General features: G+C 34.8%; 1 protein-coding gene and 1 long non-coding RNA gene across 2 annotated transcripts; both read right to left on the bottom strand.

Moving 5' to 3' along the window:
- Positions 1–283: 283 nt before the first annotated feature.
- LOC135193587 (uncharacterized) lies at positions 284–5,339 on the bottom strand. The gene is made up of 7 exons (XM_064216671.1): positions 5,312–5,339; positions 4,898–5,078; positions 4,514–4,694; positions 2,770–2,892; positions 1,552–1,675; positions 805–925; positions 284–503 (listed from the first exon to the last, which is right to left on the bottom strand). The coding sequence occupies exons 1-7, from the start codon at positions 5,337–5,339 to the stop codon at positions 305–307; spliced, it is 957 nt and encodes a 318-aa protein (XP_064072741.1). The 3' UTR covers positions 284–304.
- A 4,009-nt stretch (positions 5,340–9,348) lies between these two features.
- LOC135193609 (uncharacterized) lies at positions 9,349–11,801 on the bottom strand. The gene is made up of 3 exons (XR_010309321.1): positions 11,723–11,801; positions 10,408–10,511; positions 9,349–9,470 (listed from the first exon to the last, which is right to left on the bottom strand). It is a non-coding gene; the product is annotated as an uncharacterized LOC135193609 (long non-coding RNA).
- Between the last annotated feature and the right edge of the window lie 2,249 nt (positions 11,802–14,050).

The raw sequence follows: 14,050 nt of genomic DNA on the forward strand, positions 1-14,050 counted from the left end.
ATCATGTAATTAATTCGCTTTGGGAGTGCGGCGGACTCGTATGCCGCGAAGGCAAAAGGCGTGACTCTCGCTCACATCGCCGCACTGCTCTACCTGTTATATACTTTGTTACTAAATATTATTACTATACTATACTACTACTACTATAAGAGACTTCAAATTATTTCGCAATAATGATATTTTCAAATCACGTGATAACGTTATTTATTTAAATAATAACATCTTTACTATTCAAATAATATGTGCACAATAATTATAACACAATAAAAAACAGATAGGAAAATTGAAATAATCTTATTAAATGTTATTTTTGTACTAATACATCACGTACGCTACGGGGTATCAAGTGCGTGTCGTCGGTGTAGTCGACGTGTGTCTGCCCGGAGCGCGACACGCAGCGCTGCGGGTGTGCCGTCACGCGGGTGGTCGAGACGCACCACCGCCCCGCCGGGCCGCACGCGAACACCGAGATTGTACCTCCTGCGTTTGAGCCTGACAACCATCTATACAAACAGGAGATAACACACATGTCCTCATTCTTACAATGAAGTGCTTTTTGAAGAACGAGAGTATACTGCCAATATCCAAACATCAAACTCCTACTAAATTTCTCGATAAAAACTCAACCCAAGTTCTTCAGATTCCAAATTAGCCGCTAGGTCAGCAAAACAGCGTGTCGTGTATTTGCTTGATCACAAATATTAAGGTATTTAACAATAGCATAACATTGGAGTTGACTGTTTTATTAACTTTCCTCGTTGTTCCTGAAGGTATGTATATAATACTCAAATTAAATGTTCTCACATGGCTGTGTACTCAATGTAAACGCGCTCACTGGTTCCAGGCTGCAGAGTCAAGTTCGTCGGCCACAGGCGGAACTGTTCGTCACCCGTCCAGCTTACTATCAGGTCGAGTGTTGTTAGGGCTGATAAAGTTATTACTATTATAATCCCTCATAGGTATCATATAGCAAACCAGTAAAGGAATCTTCTGTTAAGAAGATTCGGGGCTTATTCCGTAATGCTAAAGTTTTATCTCAATATGTATATTTCCTCACCAAATTTTCCATCCTCGAGATGAAACACGAAAACTTATGTGCTTGCTGACTTCAGAACTAGCGACCATCATTAAAAACCTCAGTGCGTAAAATGACCTCCGTAAAAAATACAAAAATACTTTTTGTTGCTAATCGTATATCTTATAACGATAACAATACTGGTAGACCAGCCACGATCAGAGCCATCACCGGCGGAGAAGGCAATGGAGTCTTTGCTAAAGGGAAGTGGAAATGTATTGGAATAACGATATCATATACATATATAATATACTAAAGGTCACTTCTCTACGCCTGTCTCCACTCTGATGGTTACCAAAAATACTCTATATATAATCTTATAGTGTAAGTATAAGAATATTCTTATAAGAAAAAATATCCTTCTAGAAAACTCTTAAAACTACTTTGGTTTATTACTGACAGTGTAAAGTGTCGATTAAATGAGAAGATTTACGGAACATATTATGTAACTTGGTTTCATTCATGTTATGACTCACGACTGGAATGCGAGACAGTGACGTAAGTCTTCCTTGTGCCCTCGTCACTGACGTCACCAAAGTCAATGACTGCCGGTTCTGTTGTAACGACCGGATACTCTATTTCCAGCAGAAGAGGTATAGACTGTGAAGGGAATTCAACGCAATATTATGAAATACATAAAAACAATTATGGTAAGTTCTTAACAAAATATTTACGGTATCTTAAATGGGTTATAAAAAAATCAATATACAACATACATACATACATACACAACAACTGATATTTGTGTAGATAACACAAATTAAATATTAAAAATACTTTATCTTGTATTTAATAATTTTTATTTTATTTCTTTGTACAATAATATAAGCATTTATTTGGAATTTTCTTTTGAGAAGAAATATTGTATCTACCATATTTTGAGTACGTATAAAAAGATTAATTATATATGTTACAGGTCTTCCACGCATATATTAAATCATACAACAATAAAACGTTCCCAAATAAGACTATGCTGGGTATAATAAGTTCAGTGTGTCAATAAATACTGATAAAAGTAGGAAGTTGCCTGAACCCGCAAACTAAACAGGAAGCCGAGCCCGACGTCGGACGCTGCATCGTGTCGACGCTAACCTTATTACGTCGGTCGGAATCTGTACGTCTCTTTGCAAATACTGTTCAGATTTTTCGTCTTACATTGGAGAGTAATAAAAAATCAGACTCGTTTTAATGACAAAATAATGTCGTTAATCTAAATACGAGAAGTGTCAATAAAACCAGTGCAATTATCCTTTTATACCCGAACTAAAATAGTTGTCACTGATACTCTATATATCAGTTCATAATAATAATCCAGATTATTATCTGCATAGGATACATTGAAGTACATGTGCAAACGCAGTTGCGCAATCTGTTATCTCGTCGTTACACTTCGATGCGACGGCTGAAAGAAATCAAGCACAAGATCCACAGCTTAACCTGCATTTCCAGATAATGAAAAGTAACACTGCTGACTCCCTAACTCCGGGCTGTAAATTTTAGGCACGAAAAGCTCCAATACTTTTGTTACGTTTGACCTGAGAATGGCCTCGGGCTCAAAGCCGAAGCTTTAACTGATAATAATTGGATTATATTGTCACTTTTTGATCGCCTGAAGGCGAATTTGAGGAAGTTTATCCTCATAAATAAAAAACATACTAATCTAGACTTATTTTAATTGGGATTAAATAATGTACCAATAACTTGACGTGCTTGAGTTCGAAGAAGCAGACAACAGAAGTTGACACCGATTTGGGTAAATACTTCACGTTGCTCGTTGGCCAGACTTCCTTCGTTTTTAAAGACACTTCCACCCCCACCTGTATATAAATTTTCTTATGATTATAATAATAATATGAGATGCTGTACCACCAAGTGACCATATCTGATATACCAAAGATTACTTTAAAACTGAAATAGCATCCTATAATATAATTTATAAATCTGAACAATATAACTTATTCAAGTAGGCTTTTATAAGCACTTTTGCATTTTACAGGATTATATTAAGCGTAAAACTTCTGTTGATCTATTGACTCACTTCGGCGCGCCTTCGTGTTAACTGGCAGCGAGCATGAGCAATGAGCGACCTCCGTGCTAACAAGATATCTTATTGAGCGTGAGATAACTAATATAAAAAGACAGCAAAAAATACAAATTAAATTATAATTGTTATAATGATAATTTCTCTTGCAGGCGCGGCCATCGTGAGTGAATAGATCTATATCGCCAGTTCAAAATATAAATCTTCTGAGAAAAACCGGCAATAAAATCAGCATGATTTTTTTTAACAAAAGATTATAATTTATTAATTATTAATCATAAAGAAATTTGCGGGGATTTTATTATCAAATTTAATACTTTTCATAACTAAGGATTAATTAATTTGCGGAGTCGAAATCTTGGCTTGAAAGCCGATACCTCCTTGTCGCGTTTCAAGTGACTATCAATATTTTTGTAAAAAATAATAGTAAAATTGTCGCAAATGTATTGTGACACAAATTAATACGCTTAATACTATAATAATACCCATAATATAATCGAGAAATATCAATATAAGTTATTTTGTTGTTCAAAGAAGTAATAAATAATAAATGTCCCCTTTCTAAAGGAAAGCCGCTTTACCCGGCACGTAGAAAAATATCTCGCTTATTGAATCGCACTGTTTTGTCTACAATTTTTTTTTGGAAGCCAGACGAGGCAATTTTTTTATGATATATCCATCAACGAGCTGCGCCGTCTTGTCTTTAGGTAACATGTTTTGCCTCTTATGGCTTTAATTTACTCATTCACCGACAAACGCCATAATACAAATTATTGCGGCGTGCTAGCAAATTGATCACTTGATTAAGTGGTCACTACGTCCCATAGGCCTATATAACCTCGCGAACCCAAATGCTATGTCCCTTGTGCCTACAGTTACACTGGTGCACTCATCCTTCAAACTGGAACATAAAACTTAAATAAGCAAAACAGCAATACTAAGGTTTGGCGGTAGAATATATTATGATGAACGGATGGCACCTACTCAGACATCCATGCACAAAGTCCTGCCCTGTACTTAACTTGGAAATGTTTTCGTTTACTGTTTCGTTTACCACTCAGTTGACTTTAAATTCTTGTTATAAATTGAATAATTATTGTAATAATGTATGTTACTGTATTTTTGTTTTCAAGCGTAAAGCATTTGTATGCGACAAAGGTTTCACATGCGGTACTTACTAGGAATGCGCCTCGAGTCCGCGACACCATACCCTACAAATTGTGCGAATTTCTGACACATACAATACAGATTATTGTGCAGTGTCAGAATTCGGTGGTACAGCGTGAAACCTGTCATATGCATCCGTTTTGATGCACTTGAAACGTACTCTTGGCTCTGGCTGGAATATTGTTAAATGTGGTACTAACATCAATGCGCTGCACCATTTTATTACTCACTTCAGTAGAACTTTGAGGCGGAAGACAAAGTTTCAATCTATTCGAAAGCTCCGCTCGAACTTTAATACAATGAGCGTCGCAGATTTGGCGAATGACGTCGACAGTCCACGGCGGTTCTGTCTCTGCGTATAGTTCCACTTGGCCGTCTCCCACGTTTTGCAGGTGGAATCTTTTACGTATCCTGAATTAAAAACAAAAAAATATGTCAACAAAATTTAATTTTCTTTAAAATAAATAAAGTTTGGGATCGAATAAGAGAAAAAGATTGTGAACTTTGTATAAATTTAAATCCTGTAAATCTATTCAATACGAATAGATTTAGTGTTTAATTGCTGTATTAAACTGGAACTGGTATTGATTCAACGAAGATCATCAAAAACTAACCTGACAGTATCGTCATAAGGTAAATCAAGTGCACATAGAGTGACTTTTAACTCGGAGACCGAAGCTTGGAGACAGGAAGTGCGCAGAGTTTGACGCAACTGTACGAACTGGAGTGGCGCTGCTGGACGACACCAAAAATTCCTACAGTAACAAAATAAACATAGAAAATATTTTTTTGGTGCTGCGTACCCAAAAGGGTAAAACCCTATTACTAAGACTCTACTATCTGTCCGTCCGTCCGTCCGTCTGTCACCAGGCTTTATCTCATCAACCGTGATAGTTTGACACTTGAAATTTTCTCAATGAAATGTTTTTTTTGCCGTTATTATAGATAATGGTACGGAATCCTTCGTGCGCGAATCCTACTCGCACTTAGCCTTTTTTATGGAATAGGTGGCAAACGAGCAGGCTTACCCAATAGAACGTGACTGCGACCACCCATGGAAATCTGCAAAACCAAAAGTATTGCAGGTGGGTTGGCGTCTTTTAAGGTTTGTCTCTTTTTTTGAAGTTTCTCATATCATATCGTTTCGGCAAAACCGCTGGTGGAAGTTTGTTCTACAGAGAGCAAGGAAGAAAATGCCTTAAAAATTGCACTGTTGTGGATTTTCAGACATTTAGATGGAGCCGGTGAACGGACGTGTGCGGCTGGGATTAATTCAAACAATTCAAATACAGAGATCCAACATCTCTACGCAAAGTCAAAGGATTAAGCAGGTTGGATAGGGCGTGGCCGTCAAAAATTTGAGCAGCTCTGCGTTGAATACGATCCAATTGAAGAAACTGGTACTCAGGAGCCCCCGCTCAGAGGTGAGAGCAGTACTGGCCCGATGTTAGGCATGTGAGGTCGAATTTGCGTCTTATATAGTTTTAGGTGATAACAATGAGAGGCCGAGGCTGAGGATTTGCAATAAGTCGTGACAGCTGGTGATCCAGTTGCATAATTTATCGGGAAGCCTACAGAAAGGACTATGTCTAGATTGACTGCTAATGTCTGCCCCTTGGAATTAACTGCTTTCGCCTATTTATCTTTCTGTCAGGTTAACTAGAAGATCACTGGTTGAGCGAGCTCAACGGAAACCTTACTAGTAGTCAGTCAGTATCAGCTGATGCTACCCTACGTGAAAGGTAGGTGTAATCAACAATAAGCACGCATTCGCAGATTACGATTACGCATTTACAATAAATAAACTATTGTCGTCATATAACTGTTTTATATACCTGCGTGTACGACTTAAGGAGACGTTTTTGTATATAAAAAAAAACTGAATGAAATTAAAGTAATATATTGTTGATTACTAAAAACAACACAATTGACTTTCTTAACTTGCTTTTATTAACTTAACGATTGGGCAACAAAGTTTTGTGGAGTCATTGGATTTGTACTGATCTTGGGGTAAAAACTTCTGGGTCTCGAAATTCCTCCGGAACTCAGAGCAAATTTAACAATACTCTCGTTACATGAAAACGTTGCGTATTTTGAACACGTGGGAGGACACTGTCGGGTTTTCTTATTTTCTATGAAACTTGAATTATAGCTCGAACCCTAGACGTTGGAATTTGTTTCCTTATATTCTAATTACTAGACTTGTTATTGTTTGTTTGGCATAAATAATCCTATAGCAAATGGAAGTAATAGATTCACCACGAGCGCAATACGACACGACGTCGTTTTATTTTAATTATTCAAAGTGCTGTTAGATTAAGCAGATAAGTTTTATTTGCGTTTATTGAGCGAAGTAAATATTTGTATACTATTTAATATTTGTTGATACATTAGGTTTATTTATTTATTTAACAATTAAAAAATTCGATTTTCGTACATAATAACCGCGTTTAAATATTCCAGTTACTGAAGAACACAACTAAGTTTCTTTCGCCGGTTTTACTCAGATCAGGATAGTTTCTTTTCCGAAGCGGTGGTAGTGTTTAATTGGACAATCATTAAGGAAGTGTATGCTTCTATATTGAATAAAGGAATTTTATTTGATTTGAACGTGCAATAATGTCGAAAACAGTACTTAAAATAAATTAATAAAACTAAAATTACATAACATCTGAGCTCCCAAGGTTAGTGACGCATTGGCGATGTCAAGAATGGTTAATACTTTCTGACAGCGCTAATGTCTAAGTCTGTCTGTCTATAAAAAAAGATTAATATTTGTTGTGTGAAACAATTGACATTATTTAATTGTATAGAAAGTATAACATTTATTTTCTGAAGACAAAGCGTCGAAAAAAATTTACTAATTTTAGTATTGTAATTTCTTATTTGCTTTGTGATAAAATATTAATTTGTTATAGTACGAGATACGGCATAACAAATAAACGCTACCTGTTATTTGAGGTGACAAGGACTATTATAGTTTAGAATAATAAATAAGTACGTTGATAAATCGCAAATGTATTGCCCGGAGAAGCCGCGGGCCATTACTTTTTAAAATCAAATTAAAACACATTCCTTTATTCGATATAGAAGCATTACGCTAACTTGTTGATTATAAAATCTTCCACCAGTATATTACTGTTAAATAATATAAACGTTAATTGGATCTTTGAACAACTTCCCCGATTTGTTATTCATTAAAAACGGGCATTAGTCGAGGGAATATTACACGAGGAATTGGAAAATATAGGTTGCTTGTAAGCATCCCCTTTATACAACTACGAAGTTGTCAGGTACAACCAGGCAACTGGGAGTTATTAATACAACTTCATCAGCATTTTTTTTTTTATGAGATAAAGGTTAACTTTTTCCCTATCCAACAGTATAGGAAGCGTTGTCAAAAGATTATCAAAGCCACGGTTGTTAAGTTATTAAATTTAAATTTCGCTCAATACATTTAATATCTAAGTAACCACGGATTGACACACTTTTAACTCGACTGCGATCCAAACCGGCGTAAAAGTTTTAGAACCAAAGTTTAGCTTAACACACTATATCGGCTTAGGAGCCGTTAATACTAAAAGAGAATAATCTGTTAACAAAACGATTTTAAGTACTTTTATTATCTTGTTTTAAGTACGTATATATTATTTTAATAACTAACTAGCTACCCGTCTGAACTTTGTAGCGAGAAAAGGATTTGACGCGTACTGTTTCGAACCAATGAGATATAAACATTGACCGACCGATTTATTCGCCCGTACTGTCTAATACATCGTAAAACACGACCCGCGTATTTTACAAAAGGTTTAATTGAATATCGCGAAATATTTTTAAAACTTCCGGTTGGAATTGTATTTACAGTTTTAAAGGTTTTGTAGATATTTGTCTATGTAAAGTTTTTAAAATTCATTTGTTATTTATTTTGATAAGATTTTATATTTCATCGACATTAAAAACTATTGTTGTGTTTTTTTTTATATACTTTTAATATAAGAATGTTTTATTTTTGGATATCTAAAAAACCTTTAAATTTTTTGTTTGTGTTACGTGTTTACAGTTTTTGCATTCTCCTTCAAAGCGCCGGACCGATAATTTTCTATCCGACTACGTATTCAGCAATATCTAAAAAAATATGCAACATATGAATACAGTTTGTACGTCCTACTTCCTGGAACTATCGTCTAAAATAATATTAAAGTTTCATAAACCGAAAGAATAACATTAAAACATTAGCATGAAGTTATTATAAAATGCTCTTATAAGGTATTTCGATAAAGTGACCAGATGATGGTTAAACTGCGTGGGACACCAGTCCGATTTCGCCACACCACGCGAATGTCAAGGGTGTTTTCAAACTGAGTGAGGCATATTATCTGCGCAAACAAGGACCAGGTTTATCGCGATATCAACTATTCTAAGTCTGACTGGCATTTCTCATCTCTGTACTCATACTATTCAGCGTCGGCCTAATTATCGTCGTGAAATAGTATATTTAATACTTCCTGTACTTCATATAGTTTGCGCTCAGCTGGCGTAGACTTGACATGAAATGCAAAAAACCTTTTCTGTTTACATGTGTTCGGAGCGCGACTAATTAAATTTCCATCCCGAGTTTCAGCTTCAAAATATATCGCGACGACATTAATGAATGACAAAACAAATTGCAGCAGAACCCTCCACGTTTTTCCTCTTTGATGCACTCGTGGCACGGTACAATTTTTAATTTCTCACATTCTCTTAATATAAACAAGAGTACACTAAAATAGACATAAAGTAGGTCGCGTTCGATGTTATTATTGTGTAACGATGTTGATGTAAATAAAACATACTGTTAATTATCAGCGAGTGGTTTGGCATTGTGTGATAATTCATTAATCCAAAATCTGTTTGTTTATTTGTTGTTTCAAACTGTTCAACCGATTTTCATGATATTTTGTATTAACGATGTCAAGCGTACAGAAAATGACAAAACGTAACTAACACCTGACCCCTCCACTCAACACTCACGCAAACAAAACCGCTATTGTCTTTGTAAAACAGGTGATTGCTGTATTACCCAGTTTCCTCAACAGGTAGAGGTCGAAGAACCAGCGTCGCATTTGGAGCTAACTCGTTATTGGGCAGAAGACGCACTTTGTAATTGACTTTCTCGAAAGGTTTTATGCGGCATTCAAGTGGCTCGACCTAAGGAAAATATTATTTTAAACTCACATTCAACAGTATATCTGAACATTTCCCATGAATTATAAACGCAAATTAAGTGCATGAAAATTTATTGGTGCTGGCTCGGGTTTAATCTCGTAGCTTTTTACGAGTTCTAACTGCTGGGCTCTCGACTACAATATAAATAACTAGTATATATGTTACTGTAAAAGCTCGAACTAAGGTAAATCTTAAGATTTTCCAGTAAAACCTAAGATTTACCGACATGAGTTGGTAAATGTAAGTATTTATTTTTCGGACTTTTTTCAACGTTTACCGTGCCTTAAATGTAAATCCTAGGATTTACTAAGTGAATGGTGGCAAAAGTTCGAATTGCAAACCGTTTTAGGCATTTACCATTAAGAATTGGTAAATCTTAGGTTTTACTGGAAAATCTAAGGATTTACCGTAATTCGAGCTTTTACAGTAACATATACACGCTATGGTAATGTAATTACTGTGTTGGATTGCGCAAACCCCTATGATAGGATTAAATACATGTACAACATTTTTTTTTTTATAATTTGTTGTAAATAAGTCACCTGGTGGTATGTGGTTATCAATCCCGCTACAAGTAATATTAAAAATTTCCTTATATTGCCAATGTACCAAAATTAGGAGCTTAGATGTTATGTCCTTTGTGCCTGTAATTACACTGATTCACTCACAGACCGGAACAACAAATCTAAGAATTGCTGTTTGGCGCTAGAATATCTGATGAGTGAGACCTGCGCTGACGGGCCTGCAGCGAGTGTTGAAGAATTATTAATATAAATAAGCAGATGATATGCAGCAGTGTGATTGAGACTAACAATGTTCTCCCTCACAGAAGTGGAGACAGAAACACTGACACATATATTTTCTTTAATGTTCTTAAAATAGAGACCAAGTTATATGCGAATTAAATTATGGCGCTAACTTGGTAGAAATCTTCATTTTGAACTCCGTGATCTGAACCAAGGTACAGTTCCACACCGGTATCCATTTCCTCCAACACAGATTCAAAATCAGTAGAATTATCAGCTGTAAATAAGTGATATAGAATCATAACGAAGTATTATGTTCAATTTATACGGTAAACACATATTGTTACAAAACATATGATAACTACGGCTACTTCACTGATTTCAGTTTACAAATCTTGTGAGACAGGTAATATCACAGAGCGGACATGTGGGTGGAGCATTCGAATCTTAACTCCAGGTTCAAACTAGGAGGCCGCTCAACACTGAATTTTTATTAATAAAAGAAAAAGTTGCTCTAAATTTTTCTTCGCAACGAGAGGAGGTCTTATCCTAGCAGTTAGGCAATTAAAGACTGTTAGTAAGAATTTCTCTAAAAAAAAAACAACGTTTTAGTTGTACAATTCGGGATTCGAACCGTAGACGTCATAGCTACAACCGAACAGATTGCTAAAACGAGACTTTTATATATATAAACAATACATACATACGTAATATGTACTTATTTACAACAAGCAACTTCAATTCAATATATTATTCCGATGAAATGTATCTTCTAAACAAAACGGTACTTCTATTAAAAAATAACAAATATTTTTTTAAATTTGAGAATACCTTTTATATTTTTCAGTAGTAACAAATAAATTCTGCAAATATGTTATCACAAAATATATATTGAATTGCCAGCGTTATTTTGTGCAAAAAGAATTTTCATTCGAATTATATAATCCGAAATAATGAAATTATTGTTAGGAGAATTTATTCGTTGGAGGGAGTTTGTGTAAGAGCTTTTCCCTATTTACCCACTCATCAGGTAAATTATTTATATACACGCCGTGCAGCTGTTTCGATTTTTGAATTATTTTTTAAAATAGGAAGGCTGACTGGCAAATGGGCTACCTGGTTAGTGGTCACCAACTCCTCATATATATCTCTTACATTTGCAACGAACTGTAATTAGTATGTTACTGGCTGAAGGGTGAGTGAGCCAGTGTAATTACAGCCACAAAGGACATAACATCTTAACAAACCATTGTTGGCAGCGCATAGTTGGTGTAAGAAGTGGGTTAGTATTAGACTATTTATTTTATATATTCAGGTTTTCCATGTCTTCTAATAAATAATAGTAATCAGCTAAAGTAATAAAAGTAATCGGCTAAGTAAATAGTGAGTGGTGCCCTCTCAAGCGCTTCTCATGCAAGCGCTTGAGAGGGCACAAAATATTGCTGATTTTATAGCGAAGCTATAACATATCAAGGGCAACATACTCACAGTTAAACTTGGTGACACACGGACACACAAGCCGGGGAACATCGAACAGACGAATGTATAGACGGAAGGGCAATACATCTTGCGGGTATTCTTAAAACAATAAAATGTTATGAAAAATTTATTAATAGAAATACAATGAGTGACTCGGGCTTAGCTTGATATCACCCTCATCAATACTTCTTCAATACTTCCTGTTGGGACGAGATATTCGTCTATGTAATTAGAAAAATATTCAATAATAAATTTTACGTATAGATTGTTATAACAGTTTGTACATATATGGAGCCTTAAATAAAATTGCAATTGAATAGATATATCCTTATATATTAATGTGATTGTATTTTGATATTATATTCATTATCCATAATTCGGTGTAATCTACATTCCAAACCATAACATAATTGAATTATGCCTATTTGAATAAATAATCATTACATTTTATGAATATTTACGACATCATTAGCATACTGGTGAGTTAGCTGTTGGTTGTCACTATGTCTTATACTTGTGAAATTATTGCTCTATATCTATAACTATACTAATATTATAAATGCGAAAGTAACTCTGTCTGTCTGAGACAAAATATAGAGATTCTTTATAGTTGCTCTTTCATGGTATTTAACCACTGAACCGAATTTGATGAAAGGTATGAAGCAAGCTTGAACTTCAAGGAAGGACATAGGACATTATGCCTGACACCCGACCAACCTCTAAAACGAGAGCGAAGCCGCGGGCGACCACTTGTATTTTTTCATAACGGCACATAAATTCGTTCTCGTTGACCACACGTGTTTGTGTGAGTGAATACCATCTGTTTGCTATTCAATTTACCGCTGTGTCGTCAAATGTTTTACGCATCAAATAAATAAATAAATAAAATAAAATCCATTAGCAGTCTTGCAATTCACTGGAGAGAAGTTCACAGTTCATAGTTTCATGTTTCTGAAGTTGGAGGCTTGTTTAATGGATATAATTCTCAACTTAAATAAAATTTGTTATTTAATAAACTACTCTTCAACAACAACAAAATAATGTTCATTAGTTTGAAATAATAAAGTACATTTTATTACTATATCATATATCAGAATAATGAAGGATATTTTTATTCAAGAGTTGGTCATTGTTTGCTCTCACAACAAACACAAAGTATTACATTTCACAGTTTAAAATTGTCTAATAATGATATAAATCTATTAAAAGATTCTGAAAAGTACTTACGTCCCCAATGAATAGGCAAAAAGTATATAATATAATTCATAAAGCTCACAATATAATACAGATTTTTAACAAGCAAATAGACACAAGCAAGACACATAGCTATTGGTAGTCAAAGTGAATACTGCCATTATTCGCAAACGAAAATACACCGATTTTAGAGGTGAAATAAATTCAACGACTGATAAAAAATAACTCGTGAAAAGTTACTCGTGGTTGATAAGTAAAATAAGTAGAGAAGTACATTAGTCATATATATATAAATTTATAATAATATAACATAAATTTATATATATATATATAAATTTATGTTTAAACAGTGTTGACTTTACGAACAAGACAAGCGCTACCAATTTTCATTAGTGGTGTTAATAATTTCAGTTACGAAGCAGAATTTATAACGTTAATATTTAGTTTCGTGAACAGTTGAAATGAAAACTTTCCAGCTGAGCTATTCTGTGAGAACTCACTTTATATCTCACTCGTTACATGTTGCCAATCGGCTTACGGTGATGCGCTATTTCGTTGCGCGCTTCCTTTAGAAGGTATAATTATTACAGGTCACTAGTTATCGCGCCGATTTCGTTCGGATAAAATAAGAATTCTATTTATTTCGTTAAAAAAATACCAAATAACTACCAAGTCTAATCTAGACCATCCAAAGACAATCAAACTAAGACACACTCAATAAATAACATCAAAATCTGAAATATCTATAAATCATCTATCTATAAATAATCTGAATCTAAATAACATCAGAGCTGCGACAGACACACTTACAGAAGAATCATTCATATGCATATGAAATGTCGATATCGCATGCGAAAGCAATCCCGTTGCTCCCGCCGAAGAGACAAAGAGGGTTTTTTAGTGGATATTACGGTGTACTAAGTTGCACTAGGCCTCCTGGTCACCGGTGAGTCCCACATATGTACCTACATCCCCCCACTTCTATCTGTGTGGGAATGTCTTTTTAGATTAGATTAGATTACAATAATTGTACAGTTTACTGTTTTGCGAGATTACACCAACGGTAATTGTAAGATGGTCATTTATTTATAAAACTCTTTATAGACGCCGCGTACCACTTTTATACATTTCACCATCACATAT

Source organism: Vanessa tameamea, chromosome 13, assembly GCF_037043105.1.
Source record: "Vanessa tameamea isolate UH-Manoa-2023 chromosome 13, ilVanTame1 primary haplotype, whole genome shotgun sequence".
Taxonomy (NCBI): Eukaryota; Metazoa; Arthropoda; class Insecta; order Lepidoptera; family Nymphalidae; genus Vanessa; species Vanessa tameamea.